General features: G+C 32.6%; 1 protein-coding gene across 2 annotated transcripts in view; it reads left to right on the top strand.

Annotated features, from left to right (window-relative positions):
- The window catches only part of LOC115886779, a 335,249-nt gene that overhangs the window by 298,202 nt on the left and 16,006 nt on the right, over positions 1 to 21,041 (top strand). For both annotated transcript variants that reach the window (XM_030906064.1, XM_030906063.1), the window contains exon 6: positions 13,583 to 13,847. In XM_030906064.1, coding sequence (XP_030761924.1) covers positions 13,583 to 13,847 — 265 coding nt within the window. The remainder of the gene's footprint in view (positions 1 to 13,582; positions 13,848 to 21,041) is intronic.

Genomic DNA, 21,041 nt, shown 5'->3' with positions numbered 1-21,041 from the left:
TAGCGTTCCGGTACTTATTAATGCTAACTAAAACGGTACCGTTATTCAAGCGCAAAATTATTTCCTTGTAAAATATATAATTTTATATACCGGGTGCGTCTCAAAAGTGGCCCACCCCTATAACTTTTTTATTTTTTCAGTTCAAAAAACTAGATATGTTGATATATGACATAAATTAGGATTGATTCACGGTATTCAATTGTTTTCGGTCAGTTTCTGTTTCACCGGAAATGACTACAACTTTTGATTTTTAAAAGGCATCCCCAGTATTTTTTTACTTTATTCGATAGAAAATAACACTCTGAATAGAATGACATATCATATGTCAACTTTTGACATTTTCGCATATGGTTTATTTGAAATTATAACTTGCAGTTCGTAACGAAAATTTGACTCGAAATACCAAGTGTGTGGTATCAAATTATTCGTAGAAAAATTCCTTTTTCAAATATGATCAAAAATACGATTTGAGCATTTTCTAACTGGCCAGAACAAGACCCTAAAAACATATTAGACTATCCAATCTATTTTTTCTATGTTGCTTGATTAAAAATTGGTGTTTTTAACACAGTCATGGCACTCTAGATTGAAATTTAAAATACCGAAGGTGCCATTTAAAAATCAAAAGTTGTAGTCATTTTCGGTGAAACAGGAAGTGACCAAAAACAATTGAAGACGTCAATCAATTCTGATTTATGTCATATACTAACTTATCAGGTCTCGTTATTTTATATGAAAAAATAAAAATGTTACAGAGTTGAGCCACTTTCGAGATGCACCCGATATAGACTTTTTGCCACATTTTATGTCTTATTAGATCATTAGAAGTATAACATAGTTAAAACAAAAATAAAATCATGAATACATTAATTTTAAACACCAACAATAGAGAGCGCATAGCCACTATTTTTTGATTTAACAAATAAATTATAATATAGTGAAAATATTATAGACTACTAATTAACTATTACTAAAAATATTATATTATTGTATTACCAACTATTGTACTTACTTATTTATGATTAAACAATTTTTTTTTATTTGGTTCATAAATTTGTTATTTCTAAAATGTCTTTAATAAAAAAGTTGAGTATCTAACACGAAAATGATGATCAACTGTAAATATCAAAATGCACAAACTAATAAAAACACACACTACAAATCACTAAACTTTCCGACAAATCAGGAATATCTAAGTTAATAATTATTTAAAAAAACGATTTAAAAATAACTTGACGGATCACCAACATTTTGTCGACTAGACCATAGAAGGTAGTCAATATAGAGGCTGCTCTTCATATATAAATTAGAAACTACTTTTTTAATGCCTTTTGCGCCGTCTGGCGATGCGGAGGAAACTAAATTTTTAGGTCTATAAAATTACCATTGAGTGTCTAGGGCCTGAAAATAATAACCACTATTTTGTAGGTGTGTTGAATACCAGAAGCAAAGGGTTTTAAAATTGCCGTTAAAAAGTTGAAAACACTTTTAAATTGCTGCTAAAATTACCTTAAAGGATTACCGCTTTCTTCAAAAGTAAACATCTCCAGTAAAAACAAAGCTATTGAGATGGCCTGAAAGAAAGAAGGTGCATCTTTTTGAAAAAGATGCACCTTAAAGATAAAGGGGTTTTTTAAATTCCTTTTTTTATTAAACCTAACCTATCTACAACCTAAACTATCCAAATAACCTTTTGTATTTCCTCGAATAATATACAGATGGGTATAATATACAGATGGGTATTTAATTTAAAAAGAGCATAAAACACAAATAATTTAGCTAGAAATTGCTTAAAAATTATCAAAATCGGCTCACTAGAACAATTAGTTTATTAATTAAACTTTGAAATACACACACCGGAAAAATCTAGGGATATCATTTTATTAAAGTTAAAATTAAATGTTTTGAATAAACAACCACATATTTGTAGGCCGATTCTTTCTACTTCGATTGAAACGAAGTAATCACACTAGTTATTTCTAAATTTGGGATATTTGCAGAAGTGTTTGTGCATTTTTTGTCAAATGTATAAAAAGCACCTAGCACCAATTGTTCGAATTTAACCTGTACTGGCTATGTTTTTATGATAACTGGCCAGAATTCATTCAAATAACTCTGTTTAGTATTAAACGACATTATGGAGCGTAGACATCTTAACAGCGACGAAATGCTAAGGGCCATGGTTATGCTTGAAGCTGGAATGCGCCAAATCGACGTAGCTAGAGCATTAAATACAACGCAAAGTGTAATATCGCGATTAAGTGCACGCTACCGTAAAAGTGATGATGTTGCTGAAAGGCACACAAGGCGACATCGCATTACTACCCCTCAGTAAGATCATTTTTTACAATTAAATGCTCGACGCCGACAGACTCTTACAGCACCAAAGATTAGTTTAATTCTCCAGGAAACACATAATGTAACCGTTAGTCCTGACACTGTTCGCAATAGATTAAGAGAGGTCAACTTAAGAAGCAGACGCCCCTGGAGAGTTCAACCCTTAACGAGAGGAAATCGAGAGGTACGATATTTGTGGCCTCAAGATCATGTTCAGTGGTCGAATGAACAATGGGCCAATGTTCTCTTCACGGATGAGTCACGCTTAGGAATTCATCCGGATTCGAGAAGGCTTAGGGTATGGAGAGAACCGGGAAATTTTATTCGGTTGGATCATGTTCAGGTGCACCCTTATCAAGGTGAAACAGTTATATCTCGTTTTTCTTGAAAGGTTTCTAACAGGAATCACCACATATCGTGATTTAATTCTTGAGCCTGTCGTGTTACCATATGCCAATGATTTTGGGAGAAACTTCATTCTCATGCGTGTTAATGCACGGCCTCATACAGCCAAAGTGGTAAGTGAGTTTATCAATGCTCATCAATTAAACATCTTACCCTGGCCGGCACAATCTCCTAACCTCAACCCCATCGAGCACGTATGGGACGCGGTCCAAAGAAGAATTTTGAGAATGGGTATGCCTCGTGAAACTCATAGGGATCTGGTTCAGGCCGTGAATGCAGCGTGGCAGGCTGTACCTCAAGAAGAGATTGACAACCTGATCAGGAGCATGGAGAGACGATGTAGGGCTGTAATGAACAGTAGAGGAGGCCATACCCTTTATTAAGTAAAAATGGTTTTATCTTTTTTTTTTTAATTCACAGTTGAGAATTAAAAAAAATGTGTGTAATTTTTTGAGTTCAATAATCAAATTTGAAAAATTCGGTAAATTTCGCATTTTTATTTCCAATACGTCCTGTAAACTATTTGTTTATTATAATTTTATTATATCAGAAATGCAAATAATAAAATTACTGACACTGGCTGGATAAAGTTGTAATATCCCTAGACTTTTCCGGTGTGTGTACATGGAAAATTTAAGGTGTGTATATTTTTTAAGCTTTATCATTAACGGTTCCCGAGTTACGACCGATGTCCTCTATTACTGGACCACCCTGTACATTAACCTCCTAATAAAATTATTCGATTCTATATATGTTGGAGATGATTGCAAACTGGAGGGAAAATTTGCCCCGCGTTTCGAAATCGAATTATGGTTCGGGGTACTTTTCACGGGTCACCGTACAAAATCAATAACATTACCACATTAACAAGATAAACTAGGTGTATTTAGACTGGCGGGGCCTCCCCTACAAACAATCCCGACCGTATATATTCATCATCATATCCGAAAACATAATCTAATCAAGATTGAACGTTATTTACGTTCGGCGAGCGGCAAACATGGCCGTTTATGGAATTCGCGCAACCGTAAAAATAAGTTGCCTGCCAATATTGGCTCGGGTTTCGCTCCCAAATATATATTACCACAGTCGAAAACTGAAACGAAAGATTATGGACGTAGTGTATTTCGTTAAACATAGTTTGGCTGCAGTTTTTTAAGGCGTCTCTCTATATTGTCGCGAGCTTGGGGGTTGTTTGCTAGGATAGCTAATACCAGGTTCTTTCTTTTGATCAAAACAACCATTATAAAAAATATATTTGTTAGATATCAATCGATATCAGGAAGACCGAAGCGATCCAGAGTCAAAGTAACTGCCCCGCGTATGCGTGGATCAGGAAGCTACGAAGCTACGAGCTACACACTGCAGGGAGAGGTGTCGCGACGGCGCCAACTCCGGCAGTACGAGAACAGCAGTACGACCGTACTCGTCTCTATTTAACATACAATTTGTATGACGTAATAATAAAAGTTGTTAGCTAGGGTGGTTTATTGTTTCATTTTGGGGCTAATATAGCTCAGTTTTAACATCAGAAGTGGGATAGTAATTCTCGTGTCGTGGTAGTGGCCGTAAAAGGAAAAACAAGACTAAGAAACAATTAAACATTAATTTGTGTGTCTTCAAAATGGAGGAAACAAACAGTGCAAACAATGTTCCGCTAGAGGATGCAGCAAATTCAGTTGAAAACATTGCGTCTCCAAGAGTCGAACCAAATTTGAATTCTTCAGTACAGTGGCAAGAAATCAATAAATCTAGTTGCCGTTCAACAACAACAAATTGCCGACTTGGCGAAACAAACCAAGATGGCGATGATGTCATTGTCGCATTCGCAGCCAGCGCCCGACCTGCCCGTAGCAGCCGTAGCAGATTTATCAAGTGCGCAAGTGCCAGCGGGAACCAGCAACGCTACATTTAAATTAACAAACTACGATCCGGACAACAGCGCATATGCCATTCATGAATGCTTAGAAGACGCTACGCAGTTAAAGAAAGAAATTATAGTAATACTATGATTTCTGAGAAGTAAAATTAATGACTGTTCAATATGGACAGTATCAAGCAAAATAAACATAAACAAAGTGCGTTATTCATTATGAGTAACGAGTAAAACGTTTCTTAAAATACAAAGCATAGAAAAGTTCTGTTGCCTGCTTTCTATATTTCAGAGACGGCGCGAAGACGCTCCGGGATGGCCGTGTTAGATATCAGTCAATATCAGGAAGACCGAAGCGATCCAGACCCAAAGTAACTGCTCCGCGTATGCGTGGATCAGGAAGCTACGAAGCTACGAGCTACACACTGCAGGGAGAGGTGTCGCGACGGCGCCAACTCCAGCAGTACGAGAAAAGCAGTACGACCGTACTCGTCTCTATTTAACATACAATTTGTATGACGTAATAATAAAAGTTGTTAGCTAGGGTGGTTTATTCTTTCATTTTGGGGCTAATATAGCTCAGTGTTAACATATTTATTTACTATAAAATATACTATAGTTTTAGAAATATAAGAACAATTCTTGGAAATGCCAAGACTTACACATTATGCTGAGATAGTACTTACAACATCTTCCTGAGCTGACGGACTGACTTCTGACTCTTCAGCTGACTGGTTAACTTACCAACCGACTAACTACTTATTGACTCGCTATGAACTGACTAACAGCAAACTAACCATTGGACAGACTAACTCAGCATACTCCTTTTATATCTTCCTATTCCCGTGGTCATCACTGGTTGCGTCGTTCAATAGTTTATAATCTAATTACACTAACACGGCTATGACCACGAGGAAATCGAACTTCTTTGATTATCCTATGAGATTGTTCTATTTTAATTATTTAATTATTAATGCTATTTAATAACATATCTGGGTCGATGGCATGCAGGTAACCGATATCCTGGGCCTAAATCAAATTGGTTTACTAGGATTATATTTAACATGATTTTTTCCAATTTGATATAAACCCAAGTTGACATCTATTTAAGTCTTGACAATATCACCATCAAAACAAGAAGCTTTTGTCCTCAATACTAAGGGATCGTCTTATGCCGGAAAGACTGCGACCTGTGTTTGTCTCCTTTCTATGTCTGCACTCACTCTCCTAGCTCTGTATCTTGCACCAGCTTGTGCAGCTCCTTGATAGAATAGAATGGGGACACAGTTTTTTCGGATCTAGCCTTTCTTTCCTAAATAGAAAGTGTCGCTTGCGATTCGAAGATCCAGAGGCTCGCAGTGACATCCGAATATTATTTGCTCTGCCGTTTCAAGACCTTTGCAGAGTTTGCAACACAGGATTCCTTGGTACAGGTTATGCTTGATCAGATGGCATAACCATATGTCCTCTCAAGGAACCCATTGTAATCCGCACTTTACAATATACCGGATACAATTTAAAAGGTTTAACAACTAAAAAGGCTACGTTTGTCCGTTAGAGGGCATCAAACTTTAAAAAATAAACACATTTTTCAGATATTTTAAGAACCGTTATTCCGATTTGAATGAGATTTTGTGTGTCTATGTTTTGCTATGTGATTTAACATTTTATTTTGATAAAAACCAAGAAAAAATACGGGAAGGGTGAAAATTACCCCCACCCCTACATAAATTTTAGTACATAAAATATTTTTGTAAAATGGTCTCTTGTAAAAAAATGCCACATCGCATAGTTGCAGATAAATTTTTTGGAATATTTATTTTTCCAAAGCAGACCTACAAAATATACAGGGAGTTTCAATATTTCATGGACATACTTAGAACACTACGTATCTTTTGAATGCCGTTTGAATCAAAAGTGCTTCGTTTGTCCGTTAGAGACTATCAATCAAAAATAAACCCGTACGTTAACTAATTTAAATTAAAATGTATTATTTTTTAAGCTTTTCATGAAGCTCATTGTCAAATATAATTGACACATACTATAATTGTGATACGAACATAAAATTCCATATTTTTGCCAACTAGATTTTTTCCATGCGCCTTCATAGCTTGATGTGACAAAAAAAACTTTTGAAAGTCAGCTTCGCAAATATAATGTTTTTCCTCAAAAAGTATGCGCGGTGGTGTTTTTTTATAAGAGAAAGATATGTAGTAAGTATTAAAAGGACTTTTTTTCGAAAAAAAAATCGGTCGTCGGTTGTATACCCCTACTAAAGTTTTAGTACAAAAATATTTGTACTAAAACTTATGTAGGGGTGGGTGTAATTTTTACACTTCTAGTACTTTTTCTCAATATTTGTGAAAGTCAAATATTAGAGCACTTAGCAAAACATAGACGTGCAAAATCTAGTTGAAATCGTTATAACGGTTCTTAAAATAGCTGAACAATTGTGCTTAATTTTTTAAAGTTTGGTGCCCTCTAACGGACAAACGTAATACTTTTTTATAGAGGTAAATTGTGTCCAATGAACTTATTTTGATTCCAAAAATACGTAGTAGTACTATGTCCGCGGAATATTGGGACACCCTGTATAAATAATATTTGACTTTTTTCTTAGTATTTTTATCCACAATTTTTATTTAATCTATAAACATTTTTGTTGCTTTGTTTTCTTATTTAGCATCTTTAAATTTTTAATTATTCATAATAGATAAATGTATGATTAACACTTCTTAATATTTAGACTTTTACTGATTTTAAATAGTGTAAGCCCTAAATACAATTATGTTTTGTTTGAAAGAATGAAATATCCTTTCTAAAATAGGGACGATGGCCCAGCTATGTCGAAACGACGGTTTCCGATAGATCACCGAAGTTAAACGATGTTAGACGATACGAAAGGATAGACGGGTGACCGTCTGGAAATTCTGTTGTGCTGTTGTTCCATGGCAAGTGTGCAAAATTTATTGACACATACTGAGCATTTACGCCGGTTCGAGACCGGATAAGATCGGATATCTCGTAAGAGTCGATTTAAACACTCGCCAAATTGGTATATTATTGACAGTGATATGGCCGAGAACCGCGGTTCAGATTCAGCGTAAATAAAGTAGGCTCCGTCCAGATTAGCCTTGAGCGAATGCAAGAGAACCGCTTACCAAAATATCTTCTTTACGGTAAACTTTTAGACGGTAAGAGAAAACCGGGTGGGAAGAAAGTGAGAGAAAAACCAGGTGGGAAACCTCAGTGGGAATAATCAGCGCAAAACAGAACGCAATGGAGAAGAATCGTAAACGCAGATAACAACGACAATCAAAAAGTAAAAAGGCAACAAATTAATGATATTTTTGAATGTCCAGAGTACGGAAGAGAGATAACATCACGTATTGGACTTTTCAATCACAGAAAAGCTCATGAAAGGAAACGCCATGCGTAACAATCTTTTGATGCGTCTCAAATACTAGTCAGCGAGTAATGGTAGTAGTCAATGACTAAAGAATACAAGAACGAATAAAACCTGCAACCAAATTGTTACTATACCACCAAACAGTGCCGTGGTACATATTTTTCTTAACATAGCCGCTTGGAGAGAAAATTATATTTTTGATAAATGTTTTGACTACGCCTATGGTGTATGCGGTGGTATCATACCTTTGTATCATACTAATTAATTATGAAAAAAACGTATTGAAATGTTAAGAAAAAGTAGAAAACTAGAATCGACGTATAACACATATCAAGTACATTTAATATCAGAAAAATAATATAATTATCCAATTCATTAAAAAAACGCTAAAAATGTGGAGTGGACTCTTTATTTACCTATGAAACGTAACACACAACTCTTTCTTATCGGTGCGGCTTTTACATTTGAAATATGAACAACTAATCACTTTTATAATAAAGTTTATACAAAGTTCACTTCACACAAACTATTAAAAATCGCTAAAATTGTCGCTGATGACCAGCTGATGACTCATTCGTTACTACCAAAAAAATGGCGTCTAACATCATAAATTCTGCTGCAGCCTGTATATGGGCGTTACATGTCCTTGTATTTTTTAGTTATTGGTAGTAGTAGTAGCCTTATCAGTAAAAAAAAGGAGTTATCTTAAAACTATAATTACTACTAAAATACTTTATTTTTAATTTTCTAGAATAATAAAATATGACTATTAGCACTTAGCAAGTATTATTTTCTGGTATATACTCGATTAATATCTTTCTTTAGACTAAAAACTACGTAACGGACTTATTGATCTTACGTAAAGGCAACTATTTTCCGCCGACTGTACGTTGTTCTTGATCTCGATTCGCCACAGTAAACGAATTTGTGCGGCAAGCACCAATTTACTTCAACAAAGAGCAACTTGTTTTGAAACACGCCGCCTTGCCGCGGTGCCAACTTGCTCCTCCACGTTCATTACTTCGCCGAAACAATTTAAAATTATTAATTACGGCTTTATTAGATTATTTGTCTCAAAGTCGCTCGAGGTTCGGATGTGTTAGTAATTACGTTGCAGTTTGGTGTGAGTAACTTAAAAACTAGTGCATTAAGTAGTAATTACAACTTTATTAAATTACAAAATGTTATAAAGATTTATATATTCTTTTAAATAAAACATCCATTTGGGCTGATATTGTTTTTAAAACATATATGTATATATCTTAGCTTGATCAATTTTGTTCTATTAAATCAGAAAAACACCCTTAAATGCATGACTTTTTTAGGTGTAGTGTGTCACAACTAGCTGGAATTATTTATTCTCTGTTATATATACGGCTAGACGATTTTCGTGATTGCTTGGTTCTATAAGGTATATTAACAGCATGTTGCCAAAAGCCAATAATATACATTTAAGGGTTAAGTAAGATGAACTATATACAGGGTGAGTCTTAAATAAGTGCAAATATTTTCAGGACTGGTATATCTTGATAAAAGAAACATATTTTCCTTTTACCATTTTTCAAATAAGTCCAAAATAACCGAGTTATTTAAGTTTGAAAATTAAAAAAAATATATTTTTCTTGGAAAAATTTTGGGAGCCACCGGCTTTTTTCTGTATTTGCATCCCTTTTAGTGCCGTAACCATAGAGTAAAGCTGTAACTATGGTAATATAATTATACAGTGGAGAAATTTGCGGTGAACAGGCAGTTCTAAAAACTTTTCGAAAAATATAGAGGGAAATTTAAAAGAAAATGCCCGATTTTCGACATCTTTTGTTTGCGAAAAAAACCTCATAGACGTGTTCCTGGGGTCGAAATATACCACCCCTGAAAATATTTGCACTTATTTAAGACTCACCCTGTATGTATGTGATCAATTGTGCTGAAACTCCCCACCTGTTGTGATGTCCAACAAACTGAAAGAAATAAAAGTCACTGGAAAGAGGAGCAGAATATACAGGGTTGTCCGAACTGTATTCCCGAAACTTCGGCAGCATATTCTACAGAAAAAAATAAGTAAAAAAAAGTTTGTTGAATGTATTTTATAAAATGCTTATTTTCGAAGATACAGGGTGTAGAAGTATTTTTATTTCGATTTTTTTCCAAATAATTTCTGAAGTAACGTCAATATTTCGATGAAAATTGATGTCTGAGAGAGTTTTTTGACATGATAAATTTGATTTTGATGTCAATATGACTCCTACTTGTAGAAGGCGCCACCTGCATATTTGTATCTGGTTTGAAGAGTAATAACTTTTCGTCCGTACCTGTTTATACAGGTAGTACTCCGTAGTTTTATAACTACGGAGTGAAAAAATATACATTTCCGTGATTTTTTACGTACAAAATGTCATGGCAGCTTGGTAAAAATTGCTACGAGTAACCGTTCTCAAGATATTTGGAAAGTCAATACATGTCATTATTGACAAAAAATAAACTTGTTGGGTAGATTAGTTATTTGATTTAATTTATGCCAATGATGGGCAGGTACATAATTCCGATTCCAAATATCTCAAAATAGCGATTTTTACCAAGAGTCCTTTTTTAAGTAAAAAATGTAAATGTATATTTGTTTACTCAGCAGCTTTATACAGGTACAGACGAAAAGGTATTACTCTTCATCAAATTTCCCATGTCAAAAAACTCCCAGACACTCCCAGAATACAGTTCGGACCACGGGACAACTATAAACACAGCTCAGGATCTCTTGATACCACAAATCAACGGATGAATTAAGTTAGCATGGAGTACATAGGGAAGAAACTCAATCATGTTTTGAATTGCAAGACTAAACAAAGGCTTTGTTTTGTTTTGAATTTTTTTAATGTATTTTGTGTATCTACCTGTATAACTCTAACTCTTTACGCTCCTGAGGAATAGATAAACCATGTCAAAATATAAAGCTATAGAATAACTTGAGTTTCATTTAAAACAGACGACTTCCCGATAATATATCACTATTGTTCATTCCTACGGTCGAGAATGCTTAAAAATAGTACTAATAAATATATATAAACTCTACCAAATTTTAGAAGGCAATAAAATTATCTGTAAATCTAAACTATATCAATTAAGTAACTTATATTATAGAGACATATTTGTTATTATTCTTTGGCTAATAAAAACAATCTTTAATGGTTCAATTGTAGCTTTATGCTACTGTGCCCAATAAAACAAGTATTTAACCGAACATAATAAACGTAAAAGTTTTACTTATCAAATGTTTCGTCTATTACCAGAAATATGTCCGTAATAAAATAGTTTATTACATAATAAACTACAGCAATACAGAGTGGCTCAGTTTTAAACAGCAAGTAAAGAGGTTGGTAGTTTCATACAATCAAAACATGTCACATTTATTACATTCAAAACGGCAGCGGTTTTTCTTAGTTTCACGGATTCCCACCCGCTCGCTGGTACTAAAACCCTGGTTGCAGAGCTCGAAACTAAAATTGAAAGTTTGGCGCAAATATTTTTAGATTATAAGTTATTCTATTTATTGTTTTTGGTTGACCTTTTGCGAGCTAAGATATTCACCTATGCACGGTAGAAAAATGTTAGTACACTCAACAAGGTCCTTATTCTCACAGTGAACCACAAACATTAGCATGAATAACATCGGACAGTAAACGGTTGTATTTAGATTACTTTTAAACTGAAATTATTCACAACATAATCGGTTCCATTAAATACATACACAATACATATATGTTATATCATATAATTCCCAAATGAAATAAATAAGTAAAATATTTACCTATTACTAGTTGGCACTAGTTAAATAATGAAAACATTTACTTTACCTTTAATAACATTCTTTGTCACACAACTTTAGAACCAAAAATCACATCAATGCGTCTCGAATGGTAGTCTAAAAGTTATTATTTAACAACTATCCATGACGCTATGTTTTCCCTCCTTTATAAAGTTTACTCCAGTATAAATAACCATCATTCTACAGCAACAATTTTCTGTGATTTTTCTAAGACGTTCGACTGTGTAAATCATAAGATCCTAATGAATAAACTGCAGCACTATGGGTTCAGGGGAACTTCTCTCGAATGGTTTAAATCGTATCTGAGCAACAGAAGTAAACTTGTGAGGGTGGATACCAGGTTGTCTTCTAGCAAGCCAATAGAATGTGGAGTACCACAAGGCTCAGTACTAGGCCCTATGTTGTTTCTTCTTTTTATTAACGACATTGCTAACGATTAGCTTCACTTGGAGCAACAAGGACGTCACGGCACTTCATAGGATTATATCAAATGACCACTAAGTCTTGGTGCGATTCGAACCTCCTGAGTCTCAACATTTCTAAAACTAAAGCTTTGTCGTATAAAAACTCACTGCAGCCTTTTCTACTTAACAACACCACCATATTGACGTCGTAAAATCGGTAAAATTCTTAGGGCTTGTTGTAGACAATTCTCTGAAATTGGACATGCATATCGACGCTTTGTCGAAAAAATTAAGTTCTGCCTGTTTTGCATTAAGATCTGTTTCTAAGGAGCTTAACTTGTCAGTGGCTAGAACTGTTTATTATGCACTTTTCGAGTCGCACCTCAGGTATGCCCTTCCATTCTGGGATACGTGGTGTGCGATTAAATTTGACCGCATTTTCAAGCTCCAAAAGAGAGCTGTTCGATATTCACTGAGACTAAACAGCAGAGCTCATTGCCAGGACTTTTTTAAAAAAAATAAAAATATTAACTTTTCCTTCCTTATTTATATTTGAATAAGCTTCTCAAGAAAAGCCATCTCACACTTATCCACTCAAGAACGCAGAGCAAGATTTTTATCTATCTACCCCACGCTCAGAGTTAGTTAAAAGTTCAATATTATACAACTCGAAAAAAATACACAATCACCTGCCATTTGAAATCAAATCCATAACATAATTTTCTTCATTTCGCAAAGCATTGAAATCTTATTTACTAGACAAGGCTTTCTACGCCATAAATGACTTATATTTTGATAATCGAATTTGATCCTGTAAACACTGGACTAATGTTTGGCTATTACTATGTTTACCAATGACATCGAAAATTTATCTAGAGGTCATTGATATTTACTATAAACTAACTAAATATTTTTGAATATTATTTTTATTTTTTTATTCTTTGACATTGTAAACATTTATAAATGTTTATTTTAAATATTAAGACTGACAATGTTATTTGTATAATGCTTTGTATTCTCTTTTGTTTGTTTGTTTGTTTACTTTGTTTGTTTGCATTACCTTTGTCTACAAATTGTAAAAATGTTTGACAATAAAGGCATTTATTTATTTATTATCATATCCGTTCATTGTTTGATTCCCATCTCCCTATTTTGCGAATATTTTAATAATCTAAATTTTAATAATTTTATTTATCTACAGAGTGTCTTAAAAATAAATGTAGAGAATTTAAAGAAATATGTTTATTTTTAAGTAGGCTAATCCAAATCTATTCAAGCAGTAAAAGAAGTTTAGTCCAACATAAACTAAAGTACAATATTTTTTTTACTCTTTGCAGGCCAAAGATAACAACGATTTCATCACGATCCACCCGACCAAAGTGGAGAAAGATGCGATGCTGGAACTGAAATCGGCAAGGTCCAAGATCGAAATCCTGACGAACAAGTCGCACTTTATACAAGGCGTGATGACAGTCCGGTGCGTTGGGTCCGTCTATAATCTGTGGCACGGAAGCGTGGAGAACTACATTAGGGACGACTCGCCCAAGTTAGCTCAAGTTCTCGGCTCCACGCTATCACAAAGTCAATTAGACCCGATATTTGGTAAGTAATTGATCAAATTTTAATTAAAACTATATTATACATGGTAAAATAAAACACTAATTCACTACAATGCACTAAAACACTTTATTTTATATAAGTGCTCAGTTGGCAACGACCAAGCGTGGCAAACATTTAAACAATTAATTACTGAGACTCGAGTCATAGGAAGAGAAAACTGGAAAGAATTGGATCATTATCCCTATTCATATTATCCTTACGTTTATTAATTTTGACGCTCTCGTATGCATCTAATTGCCTGTAATTTGAGACTGGTTTAATTAATTTTAAATTATTAATATCTATGCAATGATCTTTATCATCAATATGTTGAGTCACGCAAGATTTATCCGTACTACCATATCTTATCTGAGCCATATCGTCAGTTGAAACGTGATAACCTGCTAAGTCTATTTTTTTATGTTAATATGTTTTTTTGTACTATTAGAAAGAGAAAAAAATACTTTATAAGTAGGGAAAGCAAATATACATTGTTTCCCATTAAAGAAAATATCCTATTTTAACTCAATAATATCTGCTAACTCCCAGTGATCTAAAGTAGCCACCGAAATGCTGCTATCTCCGCAATTTTAGTACAGTACGTCGATCCAGGGTCGAACTAGGCAAAAGGTGCCCGGGTGGCAATGTAAGGACCAATGTGTGGATTTTTTTGGCGTATTTTTTCGCCTTACGTTTTGGTCAATTTTTCCTTATTATATACAGGGTGAGTCTTAAACAAGTGCAAATATTTTTAGGGGTAGTATATTTCGACCTAAGAAACACAATTATGAGGTTTTTTTGAGCGATTTTTTTTTCTTTGAAAATTTGGAATTTTTAAAAAAAAAATTTGGAATTTTTTATAATTTTTAGTTTAAAAACATACTTTGTTTGTAATATGGCAACATAGGTAGTAGATTAAATTTACAAGAAAGAAAATCCAGTGATTCTCAAAATTTTGGCAAAAAAATTGGAAATTTTAAAAGTGAAAAAACTTCATTGTTTTGGATTTATTTGAAAAAACAGTAAAGAGAAAATATTATGTTTCTTTTATCGAAATTTACCAGCCCTGAAAATATTTGCACTTATTTAAGACTCACCCTGTATAGAAATTAGGGAACTACCCTAATGCAAGGTAAATCAATGCAATGCAAATGCCATAATGCATTGCAAAAGCAAATATTGTTAAGAATAAATAATGAACTATAAAGGGGGCCCGCGAAGGGTGGGCCCCCCTGATAATTATATATATAATATGGCCAGATTGATCCTGCGTCGATCCGTTCTGTAAATACGGGGTATCCGTAAAGGGTAAGGGGAAAAACTAAATTCTCAATATACGAGCAATTCATCGGCGTGCTATAAATAGTTTAGATAACATTACCCTTACTTGTACAAGAATTTCCATAATATCTAATCAGTTTTATTTTTTCAACGTTTTTCCACGTAAATGATACATAATCTTTATAAAAATTTAAAAAAATAAGAAGAAAAGTAATAAAAATTTAATAAAAATCACGCTGTTTTCATCCTATAATGACCGCACTTTACAAGCTCGGTCTACTACCGTTGTAAAAAAATAGGATAAGCATGGAAGGATTCTACCATATCTTCTAAGAATTATAAGTTTAATTTTTAAATTATTTTCATATCCATTAAGTCCAAAATGCTGCTACTTCAGTTCTTTAAAAATGCATTAAAAATTTATTCGTTTTTGGACTTGTATGTTTTGTTTCTAGACCAACGATATTATCACAGATATTATAAATATATGGTTATGAATATCATATTTTTTAAATTGAATTGATTATTAGTAAATTTTTTTGGGTAATATTCAATTCCATTTTCAAAATTTCAAAAAATAAATGTTGCTATCTCCAAAAATATAATTTTATTTCTTATTTCTGCAAGTCGAATATCTGCTATCTCCCTATTGTGTCTGAAAAAAATTAAGTAACACGAAATATTGAGTTTTATTGTTCCCAGCAAATAAAATTCTTATCTCTTTATCATATAAACGCATGAAAATACTTCCTATATGTGTACATATTTTTTTGTGCCGTTTTTATGTACCGTTCTCCTGTAAAATTAGGAATAATGGAGTTAGCAGTTTATCACATTTCACCGACGATATGTTCTTTAAATCATGTTAATATTGATGTTCTAGTTTACCCAATATATTTCTGATTACAATCTTAACATAAAATTTCATAAATACCCCACCTTTTCAGTGGAGGTTTGGTTTGGTTTGGTTTGGCACTATACACAAATTTATAATTGATTTTTTTAAACCAGGGGATAACCCTTTATCAAACGCTATTGAAATACGTATATTTCTCCACTTATAAGTCGCATTTGCAGAAATCGCAAATTTATACGTATGTTTTCTAATTATTTTATAAACTTGAACTTCAATTATATTGAAGGAAAATATCCATAACACTCAAGTACATTCCTAATGTAACTTTTTCGATTTCATATATTTTGTTGGTAAGTGGAAAACTATGTAGTCTATGGACTAATAAATTTAAATTAGCCATCTTATGGTCGATTGCGTAGTGGTATTTTTTCTATAGATATATCAAATATATCAAACTCCAATTATTAGTATTTCTAATAACTAATACATCTAGGAATGGTAATCAGTCGTTGTTCTCAATTTAATTCGTTAATTTAATGAAAGTATGAATAGTTTTTGTATTTTTACAATGATATGTTTATCATGCATGGAAAAGTTATGATATTTTTTAAAATTTTGTTAGTTGTACGTCTTGAAAATGAAATAAGTAATTATTATTGTACTACGCAGTAATAATAATCTCTGTATTTCTTCTGGTTTACCAGACCCGTATAGTGTGCATTCTTATATGAAACACCTTTTATAGTTTTTATTCGCTGATTCAAAAGAAGGACTCCATTACACTTTATAATGAGCTCATCACCAATAAAACTTTAGACTATATCAAAGATCAAAGATTGTTACCTCAAAGCCCGTATCTCCACGTAACAAGATTCCTTTTCCAGCATTTGCAGAGACAAACGAGAAATTCAAATATAGTTTTGTCTTTCTTTTCATTAACTGAACCAGAAAAGATTCAGAAAACTGGAAAAGGACTGCTCGTTACTCCGATCTAGGATTGCATTTTAAAACTGTATTCGCAGAATTGATATAATAAAGTGGCTGTAATTCGATTGTATAGTTCTGTTTTCTAGACACAGAGAGATTGGCTCTATAATACAAAGGCTTTAACATAAAAGATATCTAAATTTGGAATGGTTAAAGAGATGCTTTCATATTTTTTTAATATTTTATTGTTTTGTTTTAACAAGCAGTTTGTTTTTGTATTTATATAAAAATATGTATATCGTGTATGGAAAGGTTATGAAATTTTGTTGGATGTACTACGTCTTGACAATGAAATAAATAAGAATTGTATTACGTAATCATTATAATATTTTTTATATCTTCTGGTTTACAACATCCATGTAGTGTGCATAATTATATAAGACAACTTTTATAGTTTTTATTCTCTGGTTCTATAAAAAGGAGTTCTTTACACTTTATAACGAGCTCATCACCAATAAAACTTTAGGTTATATCAAAGATCAAAGATTGTTACCTCAAAGCCCGTATCTCCACGTAACAAGATTCCTTTTCCAGCATTTGCAGAGACAAACGAGAAATTCAAATATAGTTTTGTCTTTCTTTTCATTAACTGAACCAGAAAAGATTCAGAAAACTGGAAAAGGACTGCTCGTTACTCCGATCTAGGATTGCATTTTAAAACTGTATTCGCAGAATTGATATAATAAAGTGGCTGTAATTCGATTGTATAGTTCTGTTTTCCAGACACAGAGAGATTGGCTCTATAATACAAAGGCTTTAACATGAAAGATATCTAAATTTGGAATGGTTAAAGAGATGCTTTCATCTTTTTTTAATATTTCATTGTTTTGTTTTAACAAGCAGTTTGTTTTTGTATTTATATAAAAATATGTGTATCCTGTATAGAAAGGTTATGAAATTTTATTGGATGTACTACGTCTTGACAATGAAATAAATAAAAATTTTACTACGTAATCATTATAATATTTTTTATATCTTCTGGTTTACAACATCCATGTAGTGTGCATTCTTATATAAGACAACTTTTATAGTTTTTATTCTCTGGTTCTATAAAAAGGAGTTCTTTACACTTTATAACGAGCTCATCACCAATAAAACTTTAGGTTATATCAAAGATCAAAGATTGTTACCTCAAAGCCCGTATCTCCACGTAACAAGATTCCTTTTCCAGCATTTGCAGAGACAAATGAGAAATTCAAATATAGTTTTGTCTTTCTTTTCATTAACTGAACCAGAAAAGATTCAGAAAACTGGAAAAGGACTGCTCGTTACTCCGATCTAGGATTGCATTTTAAAACTGTATTTGCAGAATTGATATAATAAAGTGGCTGTAATTCGATTGTATAGTTCTGTTTTCCAGACACAGAGAGATTGGCTCTATAATACAAAGGCTTTAACATGAAAGATATCTAAATTTGGAATGGTTAAAGTGATGCTTTCATCTTTTTTTATTATTTCATTGTTTTGTTTTAACAAGCAGTGTGTTTTTGTATTTATATAAAAATATGTATATCGTGTATGGAAAGGTTATGAAATTTTGTTGGATGTACTACGTCTTGACAATGAAATAAATAAGAATTGTACTACGTAATCATTATAATATTTTTTATATCTTCTGGTTTACAACATCCATGTAGTGTGAATTCTTATATAAGACACCTTTTGTAGTTTTTATTCTCTGGTTCTATAAAAAGGAGTTCTTTACACTTTATAACGAGCTCATCACCAATAAAACTTTAGGTTCTATCAAAGATCAAAGATTGTTACCTCAAAGTCCGTATCTCCACGTAACAAGATTCCTTTTCCAGCATTTGCAGAGATAAACGAGAAATTCAAATATAGTTTTGTCTTTCTTTTCTTTAACGGAACCAGAAGCGATTCAGAAAACTGGAAAAGGACTGCTCGTTACTCCGATCTAGGATTGCATTTTAAAACTGTATTCGCAGAATTGATATAATAATGTGGCTGTAATTCGATTGTATAGTTCTGTTTTCCAGACACAGAGAGATTGGCTCTATAATACAAAGGCTTTAACATGAAAGATATCTAAATTTGGAATGGTTAAAGAGATGTTTTCATCTTTTTTAATATTTCATTGTTTTGTTTTAACAAGCAGTTTGTTTTTGTATTTATATAAAAATATGTATATCCTGTATGGAAAGGTTATGAAATTTTGATGGATGTACTACGTTTTGACAATAAAATAAATAAGAATTTTACTACATAATCATTATAATATTTTTATATCTTCTGGTTAACAACATCCATGTAGTGTGCATTCTTATATAAGACAACTTTTATAGTTTTTATTCACTGGTTCTACAAAAAGGAGTTCTATACACTTTATAACGAGCTCATCACCAATAAAACTTTAGGTTCTATCAAAGATCAAAGATTGTTACCTCGAAGTCCGTATCTCCACGTAACAAGATTCCTTTTCCAGCATTTGCAGAGACAAACGAGAAATTCAAATATAGTTTTGTCTTTCTTTTCATTAATCGAACCAGAAGAGATTCAGAAAACTGGAAAGGGACTGCTCGTTACTCCGATCTAGGATTGCATTTTAAAACTGTATTCGCAGAATTGATATAATAAAGTGGCTGTAATTCGATTGTATAGTTCTGTTTTCCAGACACAGAGAGATTGGCTCTATAATACAAAGGCTTTAACATAAAAGATATCTAAATTTGGTATGGTTAAAGAGATGCTTTCATCTTTTTTTAATATTTCATTGTTTAGTTTTAACAAGCAGTTTGTTTTTGTATTTATATAAAAATATGTGTTTCGTGTATGGAAAGGTTATGAAATTTTGTTGGATGTACTACGTTTTGACAATAAAATAAATAAGAATTTTACTACGTAATCATTATAATATTATTTATATCTTCTGGTTTACAACATCCATGTAGTGTGAATTCTTATATAAGACACCTTTTGTAGTTTTTATTCTCTGGTTCTATAAAAAGGAGTTCTTTACACTTTATAACGAGCTCATCACCAATAAAACTTTAGGTTCTATCAAAGATCAAAGATTGTTACCTCAAAGTCCGTATCTCCACGTAACAAGATTCCTTTTCCGGCATTTGCAGAGATAAACGAGAAATTCAAATATAGTTTTGTCTTTCTTTTCTTTAACGGAACCAGAAGCGATTCAGAAAACTGGAAAAGGACTGCTCGTTACTCCGATCTAGGATTGCATTTTAAAACTGTATTCGCAGAATTGATATAATAATGTGGCTGTAATTCGATTGTATAGTTCTGTTTTCCAGACACAGAGAGATTGGCTCTATAATACAAAGGCTTTAACATGAAAGATATCTAAATTTGGAGCGGTTAAAGAGATGCTTTTAACTTTTTTTAATATTTCATTGTTTTGTTTTAACAAACAGTTTGTTTTTGTATTTATATAAAAATATGTATATCGTGTATGGAAAGGTTATGAAATTTTTTTGGATGTACTACGCCTTGACAATGAAATAAATAAGAATTTTACTACGTAATCATTATAATATTTTTATATCTTCTGGTTTCCACATTCTTATATAAGACAATTTTTATAGTTTTTATTCTCTGGTTCTATAAAAAGGAGTTCTTTACACTTTATAATGAGCTCATCACCAATAAAACTTTAGGTTATATCAAAGATCAAAGATTGTTACCTCAAACAACAAGATTCCTTTTCCAGCATTTGCAGAGACAAACGAGAAATTCAAATATAGTTTTGTCTTTCTTTTCATTAACTGAACCAGAAAACTGGAAAAGGACTAATCGTTACTCCGATCTCGGATTGCATTTTAAAATTGTACTCGCAGAATTGATATAATAAAGTGGCTGTAATTCGATTGTATAGTTCTGTTTTCCAGGCACATAGAGACTGATTTTAGGCTTAGGCTTTAACTGGAAGATGTCTAAATTTGGAATAGCTAACGACATGCTTTCTTTTTTTTAATATTCGTTTGTTTTATTTTAACCACATGGTTTACTTTTGTATTTATATAATAATTGTGTATCGTGTATGGAAAGGTTATGATATTACTTGGTATTGGATATTACTTGATTGGATATTACTAATT

Source organism: Sitophilus oryzae, unplaced genomic scaffold (assembly GCF_002938485.1).
Source record: "Sitophilus oryzae breed Bouriz unplaced genomic scaffold, Soryzae_2.0 scaffold_496_pilon_pilon, whole genome shotgun sequence".
NCBI classification, from domain to species: Eukaryota; Metazoa; Arthropoda; class Insecta; order Coleoptera; family Curculionidae; genus Sitophilus; species Sitophilus oryzae.
The sequence above is the reverse complement of the archived record's forward strand: the minus strand, read 5'-3'. Positions and strand labels throughout refer to the sequence as shown.